The sequence below is a fragment of the Thalassophryne amazonica genome, chromosome 20 (assembly GCF_902500255.1).
Source record: "Thalassophryne amazonica chromosome 20, fThaAma1.1, whole genome shotgun sequence".
Lineage (NCBI taxonomy): Eukaryota > Metazoa > Chordata > Actinopteri > Batrachoidiformes > Batrachoididae > Thalassophryne > Thalassophryne amazonica.
This window is the reverse complement of record NC_047122.1, coordinates 19,445,473-19,471,855: the sequence shown is the minus strand read 5'-3', so window position 1 is coordinate 19,471,855 and position 26,383 is coordinate 19,445,473. Positions and strand designations below refer to the sequence as shown.

General features: G+C 43.7%; 1 protein-coding gene and 1 long non-coding RNA gene across 2 annotated transcripts; both read right to left on the bottom strand.

The window, feature by feature from the left end:
- Window positions 1-1,314: 1,314 nt before the first annotated feature.
- Window positions 1,315-18,695, bottom strand: LOC117502003. Its single transcript, XR_004558156.1, has 3 exons — window positions 18,372-18,695; window positions 6,756-6,760; window positions 1,315-1,326 (listed from the first exon to the last, which is right to left on the bottom strand). It is a non-coding gene; the product is annotated as an uncharacterized LOC117502003 (long non-coding RNA).
- Window positions 18,696-20,591: 1,896 nt separating this feature from the next.
- LOC117502002 (tapasin-like) lies at window positions 20,592-24,880 on the bottom strand. The gene is made up of 8 exons (XM_034160982.1): window positions 24,683-24,880; window positions 23,789-23,989; window positions 22,691-22,939; window positions 22,254-22,613; window positions 21,837-22,160; window positions 21,199-21,300; window positions 21,076-21,098; window positions 20,592-20,991 (listed from the first exon to the last, which is right to left on the bottom strand). The coding sequence occupies exons 1-8, from the start codon at window positions 24,744-24,746 to the stop codon at window positions 20,980-20,982; spliced, it is 1,335 nt and encodes a 444-aa protein (XP_034016873.1). The 5' UTR covers window positions 24,747-24,880; the 3' UTR covers window positions 20,592-20,979.
- Window positions 24,881-26,383: the final 1,503 nt, after the last annotated feature.

Genomic DNA, 26,383 nt, shown 5'->3' with positions numbered 1-26,383 from the left:
CACCTGCCGCTCCTGCCCTGCTTTTAATGCATCACTTTACCCTTGCTCACTTAGGGGGTTGCACACATCAAGGGAAATTAATTATAATAACAAGGGTGGGTTTGTTAGGTAGGGTCAGTGTGGCATGTGGGGTCGGCCCTGTGTGGCTGGGGACGTGTGGTGGGTGGGTTATCTGGTGTGGTGGGTGGGTTGTCTGTCCTGTTCTGCCCTGGTCTTGAGGCCTTACGCTAGGGCTTGTGGGGCCCAGGGTGCTACGGCCCATTGGGGAGGTGGGTGTTGTGTTGTGGTGGGGCGTGTATGGTGACACTGGGGGGTGAATGGCTGCTGGAGGGATGGGAGCTGTGTTCTCTGTGTGTGTGTGTGTGGGGGGGGGGGGGGGGGGGGGGGGGTTGGTCCCGCTCTCACTTGGGTGGCCTCCTGATCTTGGTCTTTGGTATTTGGGGTTGGGTCTGGTTGGGGGAGGGGGGTGGGGGAGGGGCTGGGATGGGGTCATAGGGGTCGTGCTGGCTGTGTTGGGGGAGGTTCAGGTGATTTCTGGCTTGAAGGTTTTGAACGTGCCCCTTGTCTGGGGGCCGGATCTCACCCTCATTGGCTCTGTGATCCCTGCCGCTGCTCGCTCCTCCCTTGGGGGGTTGTGGCCCATGTTGTGCGATTTTGGGGCATCCCTTTTTGTGGGCCCTTTGCCAGCACCCTGTGTGCTTCCCCTTGTGTGTGGTTTTGTTTCGTGTGCCTCCATGAGGGGGAGGTGCACTGTGGGGAGTGCGTTCTGGCTCCGCTTTGGCCGTTCCCCTGGCGGTTCGTCAGGCTGCCCCATTGGCCTTGGTGGGTGCCCTTCCTGGCCTCTGGGCCCTTCTAGTGTCCTTTTTCTCCTTGTTTTTCCTGGGGCTCTGCATCCTGGACCCCTTTCCATTGAGGTACATGCAATCACCCGTGTGACTCCTGGCATGCCAGAGTGGTCCACGTGACATGCTGAGGTTCTGTACTTTTGTCTTGGCCCAACACACCAGCCACAGTAGTGATCAGATATTTAGCTGTGATCTGGGTCTCTGTGTGTGGATCGTTAGGTGTTTGTGGCCGTCACCACAATTCAGTTTTAGGTGTTCCCAAAAGGATCAAGACTCTGGTGTCCTACAATAGGGTATGGATGCCCACTAAATAGACAACAGTCTGTTGCCATCACTGCTTGTTTATGTGTGGTTGTTTGTCCTGGTATGTTGTATTGTTGGGGTTCTGCCTCTTTGGTGTCTCACATTTTTCATCACCTCATAGTTATTACTGTCACCACTTGTCTTTCGTTCTGTCTTCATGTTGTTTTGGTGGTCAGCCCTTCCTGATAGAAGTTACCTGTTAGCTTTAAATCAAATTTTGTAGGCTGATCAGGAAGGGCTGGTGAAGGTCACACATGCACACCACTTTCACTCAAACTACATGCTGTCTGTCTTGCAAGAACCAATTGCATATGTAGCAAGGTGAAGTCCGGATTGAAAAGACGTTCCCGCTAGCTTGGCTAATGGGGAATTCCCCTTTGGCTGACCTGGTAGAGTTCTGGTCTTTAGTGTGATCAGTCCGGGGTTCGATCCCAATGCCGCCCTGGCCACAAAGGTCCTCCGGTCACAACTGCCGTTGTGGCAGGATGTGAGTAGTCACAGAACATGCTTAAAGGTACCTGTGACTTCGGGACGAAGTCAAAAATGGTGGGGAGATATGTAGCAAGGTGAAGTCCAGATTGGGAGGATGTTCCCGCTGGCTTGGCTAACGGGGAATTCTACTTTGGCTAACCTGGTAGATTTCTGGTCTTTAGTTTGAGCAGTCCAGAGTTCGATCCCACTGCCGTCCCGGCCACAAAGGTCCTCCGGTCACAATGGTGTAGCAAGATGAAGTCCGGATTGAAAAGACGTTCCACAGCTGTTCCTCTGACTGCACTCTTCTGGACAGAGATCTCTCATGTACAGAAATACAAACAGTATGGTACTGTACAGTAAATCTGTCTGGAGCAGGCAATTCTCAAAAACTAGGTGACTATGCAAGAAGGAGACAAGTGAGGGAAGCCACCAAGACACATAGACATCTGAAGAAGTTACCATATAAATTTATGTGGCTTTGATTGTAGAAATTGTGCAGCACTGCAAGTTCTGCGTTTTACAGTCGTTTGTAAAGTTTCCATTCCTTCTCACAAAACTTAAAAGACATTCTGGCATTGAGGATACCAAGAATTGAAGTGTTTCGGTGTTATTTTGCCCCATTCTTCCTGCAAACACATATTAACCCTCAAGCGACCAAGCGATCATTTATGACCCCAGGCATATATTTTTGTGCACCATTTTTCTAATTTTAATCACAACCATTTTTCCTACCATGAATTTGTCAATCTATTTGTCCTGCATTTGTTCAGAGAATTTTGCAAGGATCGGTTGATCCGTCCGGTAAGTATAATCCAAACTTGTGCAGAGTCACTTATGACCTTGGGAAAATCTATGAGATTCTCGACATGTGTAACAGTCAAGATCATGTGATGTACCTTTAAGAGAGACTATGCCACACCACCAGAGGGCGCAACAGTTAATATTATTTGCCAGTCTATGTGGCACTCTTGTTATGGACGTATGTCTTAAGCCGAGCTCCCATCTTCATATTTTGCCACTCGACTTACAAGTGATGTATTCGTACTTGGTTCGTATGTTAAGTAGCCGTGTAACCTGGCATTGTATGGTTATATTTTGCATTTGTAATAAAGGCGAGCATTGTGGAAACCTGAACCTGAGCAGCCGTGCACTTCCTGGCTAATTGTCCTAGCCTCCAATGCTCTCAAACCCACTGACTCTAAAAATACAGATCCGGACCATCACAATTGGCGCCCGAACAACTTTTCCTTGGACCGTCCTGCAAAACTGGAGTCTACGAGCCGTTATCAGAACTCAACAAGTGGATAAGCACCGTGGAGTGGTTAGCAGCCCACGCTGGTTAGCCGTGCGTGTTGGCAACATCAAAGGTCCAGACGGACACGTTTGAATAAGTGTGGATTCACATCCTGCATTCTTGCTCCGCTGTTACCGGCTTTAGATAAACCATGAGACCGTGAAGATTCTTGAAACTGAACTGAAATGTGGATCGGTGCCTGTCGTGATCAGGGGAGAAACAGCACAAAAGAGAGTCACTTGTGGACTGTGAACAATAACTATAAGGGACTGCATATTTAATCTCACAGCTATTTGAGAATTGAAAGTGATCAGCACAGTAAATAAATAAATAAATAAAAGAAAAAAATTGTGACGTCTATTACTACCCTGTGGCCACATTCTACTGCATGCAGCACCTGCATACCTTTTGTTGATATATATTGTTTCAGATGTACTCTTTGTTTGTCTCTGCAGATGATTATAAGACTTACAGTTTCTTTCACTCAAAAGATTTTCATTTTGTCTTACCTGCTACAGTGCATATTGAGTCAAATTTCAGTTTTCCTTTAAACTTGGTTATAAGATGACATATTTGAGAAAAGGAAAAGTTTTAGAGACTTCAAACTGAGTTGTTGAGTTATAACCATGGCTAAGTATCCTGAGTACTTCGACTTTGAAGACCCCCACGATGACACTGACTTTGCAGCTCTCCCAAGACTGTCTGCTCCCACACACGAAAATGTGGACATTGAACGCAAAGTAGTGAACTTACAGACCACAGTCGACATGCTTCATCAGTGCCTACATGAATCCCTTAATCTACAAGGAAAAATTCTGGAACATTGGGACAGAGATGACAAGTTAGCCACTGCATGTCCCCCTGCTGACCCCCCTAACCACATCTCAGTGGCTACCTCGACCCCATTTGTGCCTGCTCCTCTTTCCAGGAGAACTACATACTCCAATGTGGCGACGCCATCACATGCTAAAGCTGCGGCGGATACGAAACATCACCAGTCATATTCTCTTGAACTTACAAGGGTTCTAGCAGCTGCGTTACACCAAGCAAAACTCGAGCCTCCTGTGTTTCCTGGCACTGGTGTAATCCACCCAGAAGACTGGCTACAATCTGTTAGTACTTACAGGTCTTCCTTTGAACTGTCAGATGCTCAAATCCTCAGGGAGCTGCCACGCTTTCTGTCTGGTGAAGCAAAGAAATAGTTCAGTGTGCTTAATAACAATGTTGCCAGTTGGAGCGATTTTTGTGTGCTATTCAGGACAGTCTTCCTCCCCTCTGATAACCAAGAGCGTGTAATGAGAGGCATTCTTGACTGCTTCCAGGGTCCTGAGGAGCCCCTACCCACATTCGTAGCCCACATGCTTGGTGAGTTCAAGAAACTGAGGAATCCCCCATCTGAGACAGAGTAGATAGAGCTGATCTGTAAGCACGCTCAGGAGAAATACAGAGTTGCTATTTTTGGCACACCTGCCAATTCAGTCATTGACCTAATGCTGAGAGCACATGATCTCCATTCTGTCCTTGGCCCCAATATCATGCAAATTCCCCGCTTTCAAGCAAAACGTAGAAATGATGGGGGCACTCACGTCTTCAAATGCTCCATGCCTGGTTTTACATCCCGCACATGCCTTAACTGCTCTATCACTCAGAGGGGTGCCCCGAGTCCTCCCAAGTCCACACCTGAACTCCAACAAACTGAGCCTCAAGGTCTAAACTTCAACACTGATGGTACAGCACTGCTGGGGGTGGCTCAGCATCAGAGCCGAGGCCCCCTGGTAGGATGCAGGGAAACTTCCAAGGGGGGAGGTCATTTCGTAGAGGCAACCCTCCCCCCAGACATTAACTCTGCCTCCCCCACTCTCTCCTGTCCTAGATGAGCAGTCTGTGCTCACGTTGAGGATGTAACCGCTGTCTTCATGAAACACCCCATTTAAAGTCAAAGTGAACTTTAAAGGTGCAGCACTGGACGCCACACTTGACACAGAAGCCTCACTTTCAGCTGTGAGGGCGGACTTTATTTCAGAGGACAACCAAGATCAACCTATTACTACAGCCTGGTCAGGTTTGCCTCTTCTCCTCACATATAACACATACTGTAATCCACTGGGAGTCAGTCACCTGGTTTACCATCGGATTTATGGGCAAGCGTGTCTACCAGAGATTCATTGTAATCTCTGAGCTCTCCTCTCCCCTATTGTTCTGGGAATGGACTTTATGATACGTACCTCCCTGTCCATACATGTAGCTACCAGAACAATAATGATGGACGAGAACCAACCCTTCCCTGATGACCTTGAGGTTGACAGGTTGGATGCCTGTGACTTTGAAGGTGGAACTATGATGTTTCACCATCGGCTCTGAGTGACAAAGTAGAGGATGCTTGTTTAGTAAGAGAGGAAAAAGCTGAACTCTTAAGATTGCCCGAGAGCTACAGTGGTCTGTTTGATGGTCACTTGGGCTGCACGTCATTAGTTGAACATGTTACTGATACAGGGGAAGCAAAACCTGTCAATCTCGCTCCCTACCGCACTTCACCCGTAAAAAAAAAAAAAAAAAAAAAAAAAAAAAAAATCACTGATGAGCAGGTGCAACTAGATGACCCTGTAACTGGAAAGTTGCTCAGTAAAATGGAGGAATGTAGCCAGAATGAAGACAATAGCGACCTCTCCCAGTATGCTGCTCTGGGCAGGCTGCTTTACTTTCATGACCCAAAAACTAAATGTGGTCTGCATCCATTCAAGCAAATGAAGCTTTACACCCTCACTGCCATCCACGGGAGTCTGCTGAGGTATTACCATGACCACCCGACAGCAGGGCACCTGCATGCCTCAAAAACACTGGCTCGCCTGAGACTCAGGTTCTTCTGGCCAAACATGGCCTCTGATGTCAAAAGGTATGTGGTCTCTTGTTCAGTGTGCCAGACCACTAAGCCAAGCCAAAGAAAGCCAGCTGGCTTCATGGTCCCGATCCAACTGCAAAGACCATGGGAGTACACTGGCGTTCACTATGTTGGCCCTCTGCCATGCACAGCAAGTGGTAATGCCTACATCATTTTGTTCGTGGATTACTTCTCGAAATGGATTGAAGTAAGTGCAGTGAGAGAAGCTACGGCACAAGTAGCAGCTAACAAGTTCATCAGTGATGCCTTTGCTAGACATGGGGCCCCCTCGTTCCTCATCTCTGACAGGGGAGCACCATTTGTTGGTGAACTCTTTGAGCATGTTGTTTCTACGCTTGGTACCGAGCACAGACTCACGACAGCTTATCATCCACAAACAAACGCCACTGAACAAGTGAACAGAACTCTCAAAACAGTCATTCGTGCATATGTGGGAGCCAAACATACTGCATGGGACAAGTACATTCCCCAAATCTGTTTTGCTCTACGCACTGCACATCATGAAAGCACAGGTCTAAGTCCATCTATGATGCTGTACGGTCAAGATTTGGACACACCCCTTGACCTGGTCATTCAACCCTCCTGTGACGGTGTTGATGACCCTGGAGTCCCTTATCCTGAAGGCCTGAGGACCTCGCTTCAGGAAGCACATGATCACGCTCGAGCTGTGCTGACTGAGAACCACAAACGTCAGAAACGCTATTACGATCTGAAATGCTGCCATGCCTCCTACAACATCAGTGATCTCGTTAGAGCTAAGTCCCACCACAGATCTGATGCACTGAGAAACTTTACTGCAAAGTTAGCCCCACTCTACACTGGCCCCTACCGCATCTCCCAGAAGTTGTCAGACGTGAACTACAGACTTACCAGAATTGACACCGGAGCAGATGCAGGAGTTTTTCATGTGGTGAACCTGCTGCCATTTCACACATGGAACACAGCCTCTCCCCAACAGACAAGTCACGTGCCTGCTGTTTGCCAGAGCCCTGATTCCGCGACCAACGACATGCCTCCTGACCTGGATTTACCAGAACCGAGCAGTTCGAACATCGACGTCTCTTCAACATCTGCTGTCCCCATGTCTCTCCATGACGATGAATCTGTCTGTAACACTGACTCTGACCAGACCCACTCTACACTGACTCCTGTGAATGAGGCTGCCACAGCGACTCATAACTCTCAAACCGACGACTTCATATTGACTGACTTGGTTCCTGTGCCTACTGAACACTACAACTTGAGACCAAGACATGTCCCCCAAGTAACCTTGGGATGGTCAGACACCAGGTGGACCAACACTTTCCACACCGACCGACTTGACTTGAAGTAACTCTTTTGGGGTTCTTCATCATATGTTCGTGTGTTGTGCTTCTACAATAATATCACCGATTTAGTTTTTTTGCAACATACTAGGGAGTTAGTGGATGTTGTTTTGTTTTGAGCCCACTGCCTGATTTGTGTTGAGTTAAAGATTTGTTTTGTTGGAGATTTGCATGTTAAAAAAGGGGTGGGTAAATTCACTTTAGTCGCCTGTATTAAACATGTTTATTTACATTTTTTTTTCCGCTTGCGACAACTTAATGGACTTACACGGTATTCAGTGCTGACATGTATGTCAGATACTGTGGTGCTTCACAGAGTACAACCCTGTTTGGTTTGGACACCTTAAGTGCTTTACCATGTATGGAAGTATTTTAAGTATGGACTGTCTCAGAGCGGATGGCTGAGGTCAGCCTTTGTCTTACCAGGGGGGAATATGTAACAGTCAAGATCGTGTGACGTACCTTTAAGAGAGACTATGCCACGCCACCAGAGGACGCAACAGTTAATATTATTTGCCAGTCTATGTGGCACTCTAATTATGGATGTATGTTTTAAGCCGAGCTCCCATCTTCATACGAGGGCTGTCAATAAAGTATAGGTCCTTTTTATTTTTTCAAAAACTATATGGATTTCATTCATATGTTTTTACGTCAGACATGCTTGAACCCTCGTGCGCATGCGTGAGTTTTTCCACGCCTGTCGGTGACGTCATTCGCCTGTGAGCACTCCTTGTGGGAGGAGTCGTCCAGCCCCTCGTCGGAATTCCTTTGTCTGAGAAGTTGCTGAGAGACTGGCGCTTTGTTTGATCAAAATTTTTTCTAAACCTGAGAGACACATCGAAGTGGACACGGTTCAAAAAATTAAGCTGGTTTTCGCTGAAAATTTTAACAGCTGATGAGAGATTTTGAGGTGATACTGTCGCTTTAAGGACTTCCCACGGAGCAAGACGTCGCGCAGCGCTCCCAGGCGCTGTCGTCAGCCTGTTTCAAGCTGAAAACCTCCACATTTCAGGCTCTATTGATTCAGGACGTCGTGAGAGAACAGAAGTTTCAGAAGAAGTCGGTTTCAGCATTTTATCCGGATATTCCACTGTTAAAGGAGATTTTTTTAATGAAAGACGTGCGGACGGGTCCGCACGTCGGGACGCAGCCGGCGCGGTGCGGCGGCACAGGAAAAACACCTCCGTGTTGATAACCATTTGTAAAATCCAGGCGGCTTTTGATGGCTTTCAGTGGAGTGAGTATATGAGAAATTGTTTAACAGCTGGACATGTTCCAACTTGTCTTTAAGTCTTCCAACAGAGGTGTTTTTCCTGTGGCGGAGCGTCGCGGCGGCTGCGAGCTGACGCTGCAATCCGCCCACACGTCTTTCATTAAAAAAATCTCCTTTAACAGTGGAATATCCGGATAAAATGCTGAAACCGACTTCTTCTGAAACTTCTCTGTTCTCTCACGACGTCCTGGATCAATACAGCCTGAAATGTGGAGGTTTTCAGCTTGAAACAGGCTGACGATGGTGCCTGAGAGCGCTGCGCGACGTCCCGCTGTGTTGGAAGTCCTTAAAGCGACAGTATCACCTCAAAATCTCTCATCAGCTGTTAAAATTTTCAGCGAAAACCAGCTTAATTTTTCGAACCATGTCCACTTCGATGTGTCTCTCAGGTTTAGAAAAAATTTTGATCAAACAAAGCGCCAGTCTCTCAGCAACTTCTCAGACAAAGGAATTCCGACGAGGGGCTGGACGACTCCTCCCACAAGGAGTGCTCACAGGCGAATGACGTCACCGACAGGCGTGGAAAAACTCACGCATGCGCACGAGGGTTCAAGCATGTCTGACGTAAAAACATATGAATGAAATCCATATAGTTTTTGAAAAAAATAAAAAGGACCTATACTTTATTGACAGACCTTGTATTTTGCCACTCGACTCACAAGTGATGTATGGATTCGTACTTGGTTCGTATGTTAAGTAGCTGTATAACCTGGCATTGTATGTTTATATTTTGCGTTTGTAATAAAGGCGAGCATTGTGGAAACCCGAACCTGAGCAGCCGTGCACTTCCTGGCTAATTGTCCTAGCCTCCAATGCTCTCAAACCCACTGACTCTAAAAATACGGATCCGGACCATCACACATGGTGTTATAATTTGCCAACTTTAATCATTATATTTTACTGCTTTGTATGGAAGCATGGCCAACAAACCTAGAATTGCAAGATTTACAGCTGCACAAGCACTGTCACTGATTCTTGATGCCCAGAGTGAGGATGAAAATAGCTCATGATTGTCACAAAGGATGACTGATGGGTTCAGATTCCATACAGAAGACAGATAGTCAGTTATGGGAACAGGTTTGGAACATCAGCATGGCTTCTGATTTGGACCAATTGACACAGGAACCACAAACTTTACCAAATCTTTCAATAATGTCTGACATCACAGATATGGAGTTAGTTGCACAGCAAAATTGTCAGTGTTGATTTAAGTCCCATGGTGTTATATTTAACACTTTCTCAGTGTATAGTTCTCACTGATTCCAAGTTAAATTTACACTTTCAAAAGTGTTGAAAATCAAATACTTTTAGTTTTCATTTATGACACATAAAAGTGTTCTTCTTGACACTAAATTGTGTTATTCCCCAACACTATCCGTGTTAAATAATGACACATCAAACTACTTTTTGATGCGAGGCACCCTGGACAAGGACAAGGGCTGGAGCCTATCCCAGCAGTCACTGGGCGTGAGGCAGGAGACACCCTGGACGGGACGCCAGTCTGTCACAGGGGCCATATATAGACAAACAAAGAGGTTTACACCCACACCTACAGTGAGGAAAATAAGTATTTGAACACCCTGCGATTTTGCAAGTTCTCCCGCTTAGAAATCAGGGAGGGGTCTGAAATTTTCATCTTAGGTGCATGTCCACTGTGAGAGACATAATCTAAAAATAAATAAATAAATAAATAAAAAATCCGGAAATCACAATGTATGATTTTTTAATAATTTATTTGTATGTTAGTGCTGCAAATAACTATTTCTATACCTGTGAAAATCAATGTTAATATTTGGTACAGTAGCTTTTGTTTGCAGTTACAGAGGTCAAATGTTTCCTGTAGTTTTTCACCAGGTTTTCACACACTGCAGCAGGGATTTTGGTCCACTCCTCCATACAGATCTTCTCTAGATCTTTCAGGTTTGGAGTTTCAGCTCCCTCCAAAGATTTTCTATTGAGTTCAGGTCTGGAGACTGCCCAGGCCACTCCAGGACCTTGAAATACTTCTTACGGAGCCCCTCCTTAGTTGCCCTGGCTTTGTGTTTGGGGTCATTGTCATGCTGGAAGACCCAGCCATGACCCATCTTCAATGCTCTTACTGAGGGAAGGAGGCTGTTTGCCAAAATCTCACAATACATGACCACATCCATCCTCCCTTCAATATGGTGCAGTCATCCTGTCCCCTTTGCAGAAGAGCACCCCCAGAGTATGATGTTTCTACCCCCATGCTTCACGTTGGGATGGTTTTCTTGGGGTTGTTCTCATCCTCTAAACATAGTAAGTGGAGATGATTCCAAAAAGCTCTACTCTGGTCTCATCTGACCACATGACCGTCTCCCATGCCTCCTCTGGATCATCCAGATTGTCACTGTTGAACTTCAAACAGGCCTGGACATGTGCTGGCTCGAGCAGGGGGATCTTACTGCCCTGCGGGATTTTAAACCATGACAGCATCATGTGTTACTAATGTAATCTTTGTGACTGTGGTCTAACCTCTCTTCAGGTCACTGACCAGGTCCTCCAGTGTAGTTCTGGGCTTTCTCAGAATTGTCCTTACCCCACAAACTGAGATCTTGCATGGAATCCCAGACCGAGGGAGACTGACAGTCATCTTGTGTTTCTTCCACTTTCTAATAAATAATCATAACAGTTGTTGTCTTCTACCAAGCTGCTTGCCTGTTGTCCTGTAGTCCATCCCAGCCTTGTGCAGGTCTACAGTTTTGTCCCTGGTGTCCTTAGACAGCTCTTTGGTCTTGGCTATGGTGGACAGGTTGGAGTGTGATTGATTGAGTGTGTGAACAGGTGTCTTTTATACAGGTAACAAGTTCAAACAGGTGAAATTAATACAGGTAAAGAGTGCAGAATAAGAGGGCTTCTTAAAGAAATATGAACAATTCTGTGTGAGCCAGAATTCTTGCTGGTTGGTAGGTGTTCAAATACTTATTTGAGTAAAAATCATACATTGTGACTTCTGGATTTTTTTTTTTTTAAGATTATGTCTCTCACAGTGGACGTGCACCTAAGATGAAAATTTCAGAACCTCCATGATTTCTAAGTGGGAGAACTTGCAAAATCGCAGGGTGTTCAAATACTTATTTTCCTCACTGTATGTGCATTGGAGGCCAGCAGGTGTCGCTGTGTGCATATGTAGTTAGTAAACCTCACTCCCAACAGCTCAAAAGGATTCTCTGGTGACAAGGCCAGGGCCCTAAATTTTAGCCTTCAGGTTAAAGAGTCCGGCTCCCATGCTGGAGATCGTGAGTTCGCGTCCCGAGGGAAGCGACTAGGCGGAGTCATAACACAACGCAGAGTGCAGCCGCTACATATGGACAATTCAAAGTTTCCAGTCCACCTAACCTGCATGTCTTTAAATGTGGGAGGAAGCCGAAGTACCCGGAGGAAACCCACGCAAACATGGAGAGAACATGCAAACTCCACACAGAAAGGCTACAGGTGGGAATCAATCCCATGACCTTCTTGCTCTGAGGCAACAGTGCTAACCATTAAACCACACTCTAAAAAAGGAACTGCTTTTTCAGTGAGAAAAACTGATATAACAATTATATAATTATATAACAATATAAAAATTATTTCAGCTTTCAACAGACTTCTTTAGTTAAGTTGAAATAACTTTAAAAAATTGCATGCCAATTGCTACACCACTTTTTCTCACTGAGACAGCGGTTAATTTTTTCATTTTAAACATCGGTCTTCCCTGCCTTCACTGCACATGTGTCATTTCGGAGCGTCAGCAGCGATTCACCGATTATTGTGTCATTTCTGCTTAAAACTGTCTAGTTTCTGCTTAAAACTGTCTAGTTTCTGCTTAAAACTGACTTTAGAATGATTTAAGAGGTTTTACTTTGTCATCTGATGGTTAATAATCACATTATTCCCTTTGATCGCTTTGGGTGTAATCAGAGAGGAGTGAGTCTGAGGTGCCGTCATTTCCCAGGTCCTCCTCACATGACTCTGCTTCTACACAAGGTTAACATAAGGGTTCTTTTTTCCACAGCGAAGATTTAAGCAGCATTTGTGAATGTAACTTTGTATTGTAGTGCTTGACAAAAGTTATCCAAAGTAATCCCTTGCCTATGTGTATATATCAGCTACTGATGAATGATGGTCCACCCTACAAATCGGTCCACCCTGCCTTCACTGCGCATGCGTCATTAGCTGCAGTTCACCGATTATCACTTTGTTTCTGCTTCAGACTGCAGTCATCATCTATCTCAGCGACAAATATCTGAAGCTTTTGTACAACAATCATTTCCACATAAATTCAGCATTATTTCATCATAAAAGATGGAGGAAGCGATCAGAGCGCCGCAGCAGCAGGAGCTGCTAGCTGTTGCATTCACTGCGCCGCCATCATTTTAAAGCGTCCCAGATTATCACCTTGTTTCTGCTTAAAACTGATTTTAGAAGGATTTAAGAGGTTTTAACTTGTAAAGTGATGGTTAATAATCACATTAATCCATTTGATCACTTTGGGTGAAGAGAGTCTGTCTCAGACGAGCTGCTGAGCTCCGAAATGACGCATGCACAGTAAAGAGAGGCGCAAGAGAGGGAAGACCGTTCGGTCTGCGACACCAGTTTTTGAAGCAGTGCTGTCTGAGGGATCAGAGATCACAGGTGTTCAGCTTAGGCTTGTACTCTTGCCCTTACACACTGAAATTCCTCTATATAGGTACAGTCGGCCTACTTCACTTCCACTTAGTTACAGCAGCCATTTTGGTTCGCTGCTGAAAACAAACTGTACGCGCACTCAACCATTGTTGATATAGTCGTCTTTCCCGCTGTTTATTTGCAAAGGTCTGCTGATTTGGTCATGTCAAATGGTGTATGAGTATGTGGAGAGCCTTGAAAGGTGTGCAAAAGTTACTGCAGTTAATGTTAAAGCTGCCGCAGTTAAAAGGCTTGTAGTTGGATTGTTGTAGTTGTTCTCCTTGAATTGCTGGCTGTCTGAGTGGTGTCCAAAAAATGAGGTGGGCTTCATAGATAATTGGCAAAGCTTCTGGGGAAAACCTGGTCTTGTTAGGAGAGACGGCATCCATCCCACTTTGGATGGAGCAGCTCTCATTTCTAGAAATCTGGCCAATTTTCTTAAATCCTCCAAACCGTGACTATCCAGGGTTGGGACCAGGAAGCAGAGTTGTAGTCTTACACACTTCTCTGCAGCTTCTCTCCCCCTGCCATCCCCTCATTACCCCATCCCTGTAGAGACGGTGCCTGCTCCCAGACCACCAATAACCAGCAAAAATCTATTTAAGCATAAAAATTCAAAAAGAAAAAATAATATAGCACCTTCAACTACACCACAGACTAAAACAGTTAAATGTGGTCTATTAAACATTAGGTCTCTCTCTTCTAAGTCCCTGTTGGTAAATGATATAATAATTGATCAACATATTGATTTATTCTGCCTAACAGAAACCTGGTTACAGCAGGATGAATATGTTAGTTTAAATGAGTCAACACCCCCGAGTCACACTAACTGTCAGAATGCTCGTAGTACGGGCCGAGGCGGAGGATTAGCAGCAATCTTCCATTCCAGCTTATTAATTAATCAAAAACCCAGACAGAGCTTTAATTCATTGAAAGCTTGTCTCTTAGTCTTGTCCATCCAAATTGGAAGTCCCAAAAACCAGTTTTATTTGTTATTATCTATCGTCCACCTGGTCGTTACTGTGAGTTTCTCTGTGAATTTTCAGACCTTTTGTCTGACTTAGTGCTTAGCTCAGATAAGATAATTATAGTGGGCGATTTTAACATCCACACAGATGCTGAGAATGACAGCCTCAACACTGCATTTAATCTATTATTAGACTCTATTGGCTTTGCTCAAAAAGTAAATGAGTCCACCCACCACTTTAATCATATTTTAGATCTTGTTCTGACTTATGGTATGGAAATAGAAGACTTAACAGTATTCCCTGAAAACTCCCTTCTGTCTGATCATTTCTTAATAACATTTACATTTACTCTGATGGACTACCCAGCAGTGGGGAATAAGTTTCATTACACTAGAAGTCTTTCAGAAAGCGCTGTAACTAGGTTTAAGGATATGATTCCTTCTTTATGTTCTCTAATGCCATATACCAACACAGTGCAGAGTAGCTACCTAAACTCTGTAAGGGAGATAGAGTATCTCGTCAATAGTTTTACATCCTCATTGAAGACAACTTTGGATGCTGTAGCTCCTCTGAAAAAGAGAGCTTTAAATCAGAAGTGTCTGACTCCGTGGTATAACTCACAAACTCGTAGCTTAAAGCAGATAACCCGTAAGTTGGAGAGGAAATGGCGTCTCACTAATTTAGAAGATCTTCACTTAGCCTGGAAAAAGAGTCTGTTGCTCTATAAAAAAAGCCCCCCGTAAAGCTAGGACATCTTTCTACTCATCACTAATTGAAGAAAATAAGAACAACCCCATGTTTCTTTTCAGCACTGTAGCCAGGCTGACAAAGAGTCAGAGCTCTATTGAGCTGAGTATTCCATTAACTTTAACTAGTAATGACTTCATGACTTTCTTTGCTAACAAAATTTTAACTATTAGAGAAAAAATTACTCATAACCATCCCAAAGACATATCGTTATCTTTGGCTGCTTTCAGTGATGCTGGTATTTGGTTAGACTCTTTCTCTCCGATTGTTCTGTCTGAGTTATTTTCATTAGTTACTTCATCCAAACCATCAACATGTTTATTAGACCCCATTCCTACCAGGCTGCTCAAGGAAGCCCTACCATTATTTAATGCTTCGATCTTAAATATGATCAATCTATCTTTGTTAGTTGGCTATGTACCACAGGCTTTTAAGGTGGCAGTAATTAAACCATTACTTAAAAAGCCATCACTTGACCCAGCTATCTTAGCTAATTATAGGCCAATCTCCAACCTTCCTGATGCTGAAAAACTAATTCATGCATTTATTTCCTCTAGGCTGGACTATTGTAATTCATTATTATCAGGTTGTCCTAAAAGTTCCCTAAAAAGCCTTCAGTTAATTCAAAATGCTGCAGCTAGAGTACTGACGGGGACTAGAAGGAGAGAGCATATCTCACCCATATTGGCCTCTCTTCATTGGCTTCCTGTTAATTCTAGAATAGAATTTAAAATTCTTCTTATTATTTATAAGGTTTTGAATAATCAGGTCCCATCTTATCTTAGGGACCTCGTAGTACCATATCACCCCAATAGAGCGCTTCGCTCTCAGACTGCAGGCTTACTTGTAGTTCCTAAGGTTTGTAAGAGTAGAATGGGAGGCAGAGCCTTCAGCTTTCAGGCTCCTCTCCTGTGGAACCAGCTCCCAATTCAGATCAGGGAGACAGACACCCTCTCTACTTTTAAGATTAGGCTTAAAACTTTCCTTTTTGCTAAAGCTTATAGTTAGGGCTGGATCAGGTGACCCTGAACCATCCCTTAGTTATGCTGCTATAGACGTAGACTGCTGGGGGGTTCCCATGATGCACTGTTTCTTTCTCTTTTTGCTCTGTATGCACCACTCTGCATTTAATCATTAGTGATCGATCTCTGCTCCCCTCCACAGCATGTCTTTTTCCTGGTTCTCTCCATCAGCCCCAACCAGTCCCAGCAGAAGACTGCCCCTCCCTGAGCCTGGTTCTGCTGGAGGTTTCTTCCTGTTAAAAGGGAGTTTTTCCTTCCCACAGCCAAGTGCTTGCTCACAGGGGGTCGTTTTGACCGTTGGGGTTTTACATAATTATTGTATGGCCTTGCCTTACAATATAAAGCGCCTTGGGGCAACTGTTTGTTGTGATTTGGCGCTATATAAAAAAAATTGATTGATTGATTGGATCTCGGGATCAAGCTGACGGCCCGCCACGAAGTGAGGTGCTGTCTGTCCCAGCCCCTGCCTCTCGCTGCCCCCTTGATACTCTTAACTGAATGTCCCAAGGGGTCCGAAGCGTTTACTTTGAAAAAATTGTGAGTGTTCAAAGCAGACCTGGCGCCTGAATACCCCAGGTAGGAATAATGGAATAGGACTCCGGTTCTATTTTGTGGGTTTTCTTTCTCTGAACTGGGGCAATGATTAAGAGGGACGGCCGGGGGTATTCGTATTGTGTCGTTAGACGTGAAATTCTTGGACCGGCACAAGACGGACGAAAACGAAAGCATTTTCCAACAATGTTTTCATTAATCAAGAACGAAAGTTGGAGGTTCAAAGACAATCAGATACCGTCGTAGTTCCAATCATAAACAATGACATTTTTCAAGGGTGGTAATAAATTATGCAAAGTTTCTATAATGAGTTGGAATGGTGTGTGAGTCCAGAATGTTTTTACAACCTTAGACCTCAACAGTTATTAGAAGAAGAAAACCCTCCAAGATAACAGATCCCAGACGGATTCCTTTAGTTTGACAGCTTCCCTGACCACCTCTGTCCACCAAGGGTTGCCGCCCCTTGAGGCACCTAAGCTGTAGCTGAACTAGCTAAGCTGTAGCTAAGCTGAACCTGTAGCTTCAGCAATGGAAGCTTTGAACATTGCCCATGCTGGTTCAATACCCCCAACTTCCACAGGGATGCTAGAATAGCTGCAGGAACGAAGCTGCACAAAGGATAAATGATGCCAACAGAAGTCAAAGAAAGTCCAGATTTCTTGTTTCGTTTGGGCTTCGTTGCATTCATTAAGTGCTGTCTGGGCCTTAATATGTTTGAGTTCTATTCATCTGACCTTCACTATACTTAGCATCCTGAGCAAAGCAGAGTCAAATGTTCAAACGAGTTACATTTTAGGCCCCCAGGAGCCAGTAAACTAAACCCAGATTTATGAATAAAAGCAACACCTCTGCCTTACTTTGTATCGCGAGGGACGTAACCAAATGTGTACGCTGGTGGACAGGTTTCGTTTAAGGGGAGGACAACGGCAAGTTTCAGACAGGTTTCACATACACCGACCATATGTAAGTGGTGTTCCATAATCAGATCATTTATCAACACTGATTTTGTGGGCAACTGTTTCACATAGAATGCCTCCTTGACCCCTCTCTCAAACCATTTCTTCTCTCTGGCTAAGACTTTAACTTCCTTGTCCTCAAACGTGTGGTTAGTGTCTTTAAGGTGGAGATGAACTGCAGACTGAGGTCCACTGGTGCCCTCTCTGTGGTGCTGGTATAGCCTTTTGTGTAAAGGTTGCTTAGTCTCACCTATGTAGTGTTCGTTACAGTTTTCCTGACATCTGATAGAATACACTACATTGCTGTTTGTAACTAGGGATCCTGTCCTTAGGGTGAACTAATTTCTGTCTCAAGGTGTTAACCGGTTTAAAGTAAACTGGGATTTTGTGCTGTCTGAAGATCCTCTGTAGTTTTCCCCTACTCCTGCTAAATAAGGGAGAGACACTCTTCTTCTTGTCTCCGTCTCCCATCTATCTGGTCTCTTTGTTCTCTGGGACTTCTGCACTTTGTCCAGGGACCATCATGGGTACCCACCTCAGCTTTAGTGCTATCCAGCAATTTGCACTAAGTTTGCAAAACATATCCCCCTATGCTTTTTATGGGTACGTCTGCAGAAACAGGCGTAAAATTTTAAAAATTTCCCTCCCTGGCACATAAACTAAGCTGCCACCATAGTGGATTTCCTGCAGTATTTTCCCTGCTAGGCTAAATGGATTCTACACCCACATGAATAGTAGCCCCTGCAGGTTCTCTAATCACCTGCTCTGTAGCCTGCTGTAGAGTCCTAATGTTACCCTCCCTGTAGAACTCTATGTTTGCAGATAAGATGGCGGCGCCTTCCTCAGTAGGGTGAAGGTCATCTGGCATCAGCAAACCATGGCGACCCTAGAAAGAGGGCTAGTTATCAATAAAACTAAAACCTTGCTGGCTGCAAAACTGTGCCATCCACCAGTTCAAAGATATCAGCCTGCTAAACGCCTCATAATTTCAGTAAGTGTAGCTTCATTTTGTTTCCTTATGTAACCACCTCTAGCAATAATGGACATCAGAAATGTTTTACGCACTTGTACACACACGGCGCACATACTTGTGGTAAAACCACCGTGTTGCTCCATCCATCTTTATTACAGCAACAAAACAAAAGAAGAAAACACACAGCACACAAAACATTCTGCCCCTAGCGTCCATGCAGAGTATAACTAATTACAAACAAAATAATCAAATTATCATAAGCCTCAAAAAGTAGCACTTACGAGGTCTGTTAGAAAAGTATCCGACCTTATTATTTTTTTCAAAAACCATATGGATTTGAATCACGTGTGATTACATAGACATGCTTGAAACCTCGTGGGCATGCGAGAGTTTTTTCAAGCCTGTCGGTTACGTCACTCGCCTGTGGGCAGTCTTTGAGTGAGGAGTGGCCCACCCTCTCGTCGTTTTTTTTCATTGTTTAGGAATGGCTCAGAGACTGCTGATTTTGGTCTGTTAGTGTCGCTTTAAGGACAGCCCACGGCGCCTGACGGCGATCTGCGCTCCGAGGCGGAGTCGTCTTGCTGTTTCAAGCTGAAAACTTCCACATTTCAGGCTCTGTTCACCCAGGTCGTCGTCAGAGAACAGAGAACTTTCAGAAGAAGTCGGCATGAGGAGTTTATTCGGACATTCCATTGTTAACGGACATTTTGTAATGAAAGAACATGCAGGCAGATTCGCATGTCGGGCCGGACCCGACCGCGGGGGGTCGCGACAGGAAAAACACCTCCATTGGAAACCTTAACGGACAAGTTGGAACATGCCCAAGCTGTTAAACAATTTCTCAGATACTCACTTGTTGAAAGCCATCAAAAGCCGCCTGAATTTTACAAATGGTTTTCAACACGGAGGTGTTTTTCCTGTCGCGGCGCAGATGGATTTGAGGCGTCGTCACGGAACCGACTCTGCGAATTTGCCCGCACGTTCTTTCATTACAAAATCTCCTTTAACAGTGGAACGTCCGCATAAACTCCTCATGCCAACTTCTTCTGAAACTTCTGTTCTCTGACGACGTCCTGGGGTGAACAGAGCCTTAAATTAGGATGTTTTCAGCTCGAAACAGCCAGACGAACGCGCCGATCCGCTTTGTGAGCTGTACTTAAAGCGAAAGAAACTCCACAACCTCTCATCAGCCGTTAAACTTTTCACCGAAAACCAGCTGAATTTCTTGAATAGTGTCTCCAGCAGCGTCTCAGACAAAGGATTTCAGCCGAGAGGGCTGGACTAGTGCTCACTCAAAGCCTGCCCACAGGCGAATGACGTCACCGACACGTGTGAAAAAACTCACGCATGCGCACGAGGGTTCAAGCATGTCTGGTGATTCACGTGATTCAAATCCATATAGTTTTTTTTTTTTTTTTTATAAAACTGCCGGTTAGTTTTCTAATAGACCTCGTACAGTAACATTAGGTCCTTCTTAAACAAAACTCTAATATACACATTCATCTTTTCACCAAAGTTCTCGACAAAGTGGCCACCATGCAGCAAGTTTATGAAAAAAGTGAAGAATTAATTTCACATTGCATTGAATTCAGAGATGAACAGAGATCATCACTGCAACCACAAACCGAACAACATACAAATAAATTAAAGCAGATTATGATGTGAGCAACTAACATTTAAACACATACATGGAAAAAGTAAAAAAAAAAAAAAGTACTTAATTGATTGTATCTTCTTTTAAAAAAAGACATCAGTTTGGACAGTTTTGTCCACATGTCAAATTTGAATTTACAGGAACGCTAAAGTATTGTAAAGTGCACCACAGCACACGCTGACATGGATCAGTGTTTGCAGAAAGTATTTCCATTAAACTCTCTTTTTTTAAATTCCAGCCTTTACATTTACTTGTGGGTTCTACAAAAGAGTCAATATCTTCATCTGCATCGGTCTGACTGTTACCTCGGCTACAAAAAAAAAGAAAAAAAAAAAGAATAAAACTGAATTTCAGAATTCTGATGTGGAAAAGCAGCCAATAAACCATAGAGTGGGAAATTTCAAGTATTTGGCAAGATGGAATATTTTCTGCTCCAGCACAAGTGCACACTCTAATACCTTCCTATTTAGTCAAGGATTTTATTTAAATTTGACCACTTTTTTTTTTTTGCATTATCCATTGTTCCCTCCGGGTGCTCCGGCTTCCTCCCACATCCAAAGACATGCAGATTAGGTGAATTAATTGTCCGTAGGTGTGTGTGCAGGTGTGACTGTGTGTTTGTTTATATGTGACCCTGTGACAGACTGGTGTCCTGTCCAGGGTGAACCCCGCCTCACACCCTATGACTGCTGGGATAGGCTCCAGCCCCCCATGAGCCTTAACTGGAGTAAGCAGGTATAGAAAATGGATTATCCAGTGTTCACAATAAAATACAGCATCATCTGATCAACATGACATGAAGACTGGATCGTTTTTACGCAGAAGTAGTCAGGAAATGTTAGAAGAAACCTCTCCCTGGTACCCGGGCAGCCCAAACCCACTCTAGGTCTGGTGCATTACGACAGAAAATAATAATAATAATTTAAAAAAAAAAAGATTTGTGAGGAATCCAGAATATGAGCTCAAACAGGCCGATGATTTCTGGGGTTTAAATTCACTCTTCCACTGCAGTGAGGTTTTTCATCTTCACTTCTCTTTCTAAAAACGTAATAAGTGGAAAATCATTACAAACAAGCAGCCTGAAGGTCAATAAATGATATGAGCAAATAGATTAAAACTTACCTTCTCTTGTTTTTCAGCCTCATCTGCAGATTTAAACAACAATAATAAATAATAATAATCATATGGAGTCGTGGACTGAATGGAAACATGTTGCATGACAGACAGTTTGTTATTTTGTGCTACCTGAGCTGGAGAAGGTCCAGGAGACAAACTTGATCAGACCGTAGAGAACCAGCGCTACCCCAACCAGCGCCATGGAGTCCTCAATGGAGGGCACCCCGAAGCCTGCAGGAGAGAGAAAAAAGTCACGACTTCATCCGCTGCACAGTCAGTTTTACAGTGTCAAATTAACACTGGGTACTGGAACAGCTGTATCTTTACGTTTTCTTAAAACGTCGACAAGCTTCGGTTAATCAAATTAGATTTTTTTTTTTTTGCCTCAGAACATAATCTGCACAGCTGCTGTTTTAAAAATGCATCACAGCACACAACTCAAAAACAAGTGTTCTTTTTAAAAGATGCAAAATTTTGCCAAAAACAGGATCACTGCTTGTTTTAATTTTGTCAAAACGGATTTTTTTTTCCCCCCTACAACATTATATTTAGTGAAACTTTTGGACACCCCCCAAAATTTTCCACACAGTAAAATCACCAGTGTAAAACTAACACTGTCAATATTAGTTTTACACTGGTGACTTTACTGTGTACAAATGAAGAAGAGACTTTGGTTATTTGGTTATTTTTGTCCTGTTTGTCTTGAGTGTGTCAAGTTTTCTATGTTGGGACATTTTTCAATCAAAAACCTGATCCTGATGCGTTACCGATCACGTTGAGGGTCACGGCGGCCCGTCCCGTCCCTGCCGGATGGACGGCCACACAGCTGAGCTGGCCTCCTCTGCCCAGGTCCAGCTGTGACGGGTCCAGCTCCAGGTGACTGCTCTGACTGTAGGTGCCGTCCCAGGCCTGCCTGTGGCCCGTCAGCCTTCCCGAACCCAGAACCCTGGACGTCCCGTCAGCACCTTTAAACTCCCAGCTCAGCTCCAGTGAGAGCGGGACGAATCCGGACACATCACACTGGACCGTTAGCTTCTGGCCGGGAACGGCAAGCGGCAGCGGGGACGGGTGGATGGACACGGACGGTGATTCTGGGAATAGAGTCGAGTCACGACCAAAATAAATGCAGATATTAAACATTCAAGGTCAAAGATGTGTTTTAACATGGTGATTTTTTTACTCACTTATGACCTCCAGCTGCATCGCCACCTGAGCCATGACGTACGGCAGATACACCGAACAGATGTAAGTGCCCGAGTGCTGCACTTTGGCTTCCTGCAGGATCAGGGACACGTTTCTGTTCTTGAACAAATTCTCAAAGTCTAGTGTGGCCCCTTCCTCCTGTTCATCCGCCACCCGGTCCGTCTTCCCATCGTAAGCCAGAACCAATCGTCCGTCACCTCGGAACTGGTAGCGCCACTCGACGGCGAAACCCGACCTGGACAGAGGAGAAGACGGGTCCACCCAGAACCCACAGTCCAGCACCAGTGGTTCTCCGAGTCTGGACTTCAGCGACACGGTTTGACTAGACACAGTGAGGATCACTGAGGAGACAAACGGCAGTGAGGCGCACGAAACAGGTCAGGTGACGCGGATAAGTAGATTGTACAAGAAGGGCTACCGTCGTGCTGTTTGGCGGCTGTGGGAGCGCGCGTGATGCTGGAAACCACCAGCCGCTGGTTCAGCCCGTGAATGGCAGTTGAAAACCAATCAGCTTGCAGATATACAGGGCTGAAGGTGGAGTCAGTGAGCGAGGCAACCCATCTGAGGGACGACGGCTGCGGCAGGAAGGGGTTGACCTCACACAGGGGCTTATGGATCGAGCCTCTGCGAGGGTTGAGGGACGGGTGGCAGAGAGTGCCGTCTGGGTCTGCAGACAGTCCAAAAAAAAAAAAAAATTAACATTATTCAGGGAAGAAGTGGGTCATTTTAAGCAATTACTTTTTAATTTATGAGTCAACTGGCTGAAAAAAAATCTAATTTTACACTAGTCCAAGATGATCAAATGTGAATATTTCCTTATTTTCTGTTTTAAACTAATTTATTGCTTTAAAGTGCTTTTTAAAATAATTTTTGAAGGCACTTTAAAATGCTTTTAAAATGTTTCAAAGTGATTAAATTATGATGTTTCTTCAATTTTCAGTGGTTTCTAAACATCTATGAACCAATAAAAATGGTTTAAACTTGATTTAACTTGTCAACATCAACTGTAATCTGGTTTGAACACTGAGGACAAACTGGTTTAAAGAGTTTCCAGCTCATGTAAACTGGACTGCAAATAGTTTCAAACCTATTAATTGTTAATGAACTTATTTAAAGAATTCTAAATTAATATAAAACTGAACACTTGGAAATCTTGGACAATGCTGATGTTCACTTTTGCCATTTTCCATATTTGCTGCACAAACTGATTTATCAGTAAATGATGCAAAATAATTGAGAGATTTCACACAAATTCTAATAACTGGAAGTTTCAGCCTCAGATCGACTGCAAACTGTTTTCGCTGCAACTGATTAACACTGAAATATGGACATGGACTCTGCAAAAACAAACTGCTGCTGGAGTGTTTTTATTATCAGGTCACAGGTCACGTGCAGAAACACACCTCCAGTGCTCAGCAGTGTCCGTGCGCGCACACACACACACACACACACACACACACACACACACACACACACACACACACACACACGTTTCGTCCTCGTGCTGTGTCCTGACCTGTAACGTAGTAAACTCTATCGGGGTTGACATCGGACGGATGCTGCTGCTGGGACTCTGCACTGGGACCGAACGCGTCCCTCCTGACGTACAGCAGAGACGTTTCCTGAGTCGTACCTCCAGCTAAACCTCCTCCTCGACCCACTCTGTCCTGCACAAACCAGCACTCCAGGACGGGACAGACACTGCTGCTGCTGCTCACTTACAAACAACAAAGACACAAACAACAATATAATATCAGAAATTTATAAAACCCAGAAACTGAATCAACTTTATTTGGAAATAAGTGACTAAACACACACACACACACACACACACACACACACACACACACACACACACACACACACACACACACACACACACACAAATCTTAAAATATAACTGCATAATTCTCAGATTCACCTGAAATGATTTGATAAATCAACATTTCTTCTATAATTAATGAATTCATATTTTAATGTAATTCATGAAACATAAACATCGATAATCATCATCATGGTGACAGTTTTGTAAATGTGATTATTTGCTGATTTGATCTCATTTTGTATCTTTGTCAAGCTAATATTCTCACTTTTTGAAATGTTGGCAACAAATCATTTACGAAGTGATAAATAGTTTAAATATCTTTATATCCAGTCGAACATTCAAACACTGCTAGAAAAAAAGCAGAGGTCAGATCAATGATGCTGACTGCAAACATCATTTCTATTTTCCACTAAATTCAACTTTTGAATGACGTAAAAATGATATGACGTCACATGAAAACGACCATGAAGAATTCAAAATAGGCTTCATTTAAGAATAAGTCAACTATTGTTCAATAAGCGTATAAATGATTAAACCAGATGAACATGATGACAGTAAAATAACGTGTTTGTTTTGTTTTTTTACCTTGTACGAAGCAGAAAACTGCAGCAACCACAGACAGTTTATAAATGGTAGAAAAGTCGCTCATGTTGTCCTTCTTCTGTCCTGTGAATAATTCGCTCTTCTACCCAGTTATCGCAGACGAAAGTCGTGTTTAAATCGGTGGATTTCCCCTGAAACTCAAATATTTAGTTTCACTTTCACCTACTCGGTCTGTCAAGTTAGCCAAAAGAAATTACGACGCATTCTGGTCGCGATTTCAAAATAAACCTACGTCACACAGCGGCGTAAAGAGTAAAGTTATGTGACTATTGCCAGTTAAATTACTAAAATTTAAAAGAGCATGTATATCGAGACAGATGAAAAAGCTTTTTTTTTTTTTAAATGATAAAAAGTTAAATGCTTGATTAAATCGATTAAACTGTGACCTCAGAACTTCTCTAAATCGACCTGTAGATGGCGCACTTTGTCCAGTAAAAACCGAGTTATTCCCGGTTTGGACGTTTTTAAAGGTCACTTCAGTCTCATTTGTATGTTTGTTTATTTATTTATTTATTACTTGGGCTCTGGCGCCTATAATTACAGTTTGTCACAACATATTAAATGAGACTTTAAATCTGGTGAAATTAGTGTGAAGAAAATGGACATGGGAGGTTTGACTCTGAGAGAACAGAAGAAATGAAACAAATACATGAACTTGAAGGCCCTCGTTATGATCGTAACACCAACCATACAGTGCAGGTATGGTACGGTAACCAGAAAATGTGTATCAGGTGGGGGATGATCTTTGGAGTATTTAATGGTGTCAGACAGGGTGGCATTTTGTCCCCTCATTTATTTAATATCTACATGATGACCTGAGCCACAGGCTAAATATTTGTCATGTTAGTTGCTATTATAGTGTCATATACTAATGAACCTAATTTATGTACTGTATGCAGATGACTTGATGCTAATTGCGCCCTCAGTGGCAGAACTCATCAAACTGTTGAAAGTATGTGAGCTGTTTGGTGACAACCACTGTGTACTATACAACCCCAAGAAGAGTGCTGTAATGTCCTTTAGGGCCAGCTGTCTAAACAGGGTAGATTTAACAGTGTGACGGTGAAGGACTGAAAGAAGCTGACTCATGACTATGCTCAAAGGAATATGATCCTACACAAATTTCATATGTTCAATCTTGATGTTAAATTAACCTTGTTTTGTTCATACTGCTCTCCTCTGTACACAGCTCAACTTTAGTGGAACAACAAGAAATCATCTATAAACAAACTGTATGTGTCCTATCATAACATTTTAAATTATTCATTGGATTCTCCAGATATGAGAGTACAGGTACACTCTGCACACTAACATACAGTGTTGTCTGGTTGTAATCAGGAATTTGGTCTATCGGTTCATTTAGACTAGTCTGTGAATCCCATCATGTGTGCCATTCTTAACATCTTAAAATATAGGTCCAGGATCAGGACCCACTGGTTATGGATGTTACATGTACTCCTGAGTCTGGAATACAATCATTATTATTATTATTATTGTTATTAAGGCAGAGAGCGACTTATCTTTGTCGACGAACTTTGTCAAAGCTGGTGCTGAGAACGTTCTGCCTTGTGATTAAAAAAAAGGAAGAAGCGTCTGTGTGTCTGCGGCTCGGATATCTCAGTTTCTGTATTATTCATTTATTTTTTCCGTGTCTCATTCTCTTTTTTTATTTATTTTTTTTTT

Excerpts from the sequence above, each read along its gene's own strand:
- LOC117502002 (XM_034160982.1), bottom strand. The coding sequence starts at position 24,746 with ATGAGCGACTTTTCTACCATTTATAAACTGTCTGTGGTTGCTGCAGTT. Across the intron at positions 22,614-22,690 it reads AGCCGCCAAACAGCACGACG|TGATCCTCACTGTGTCTAGT; the intron begins GTAGCCCTTCTT and ends TTGTCTCCTCAG. Across the intron at positions 21,301-21,836 it reads CGTGACCCTCAACGTGATCG|GCTTCGGGGTGCCCTCCATT; the intron begins GTAACGCATCAG and ends TCTCTCCTGCAG.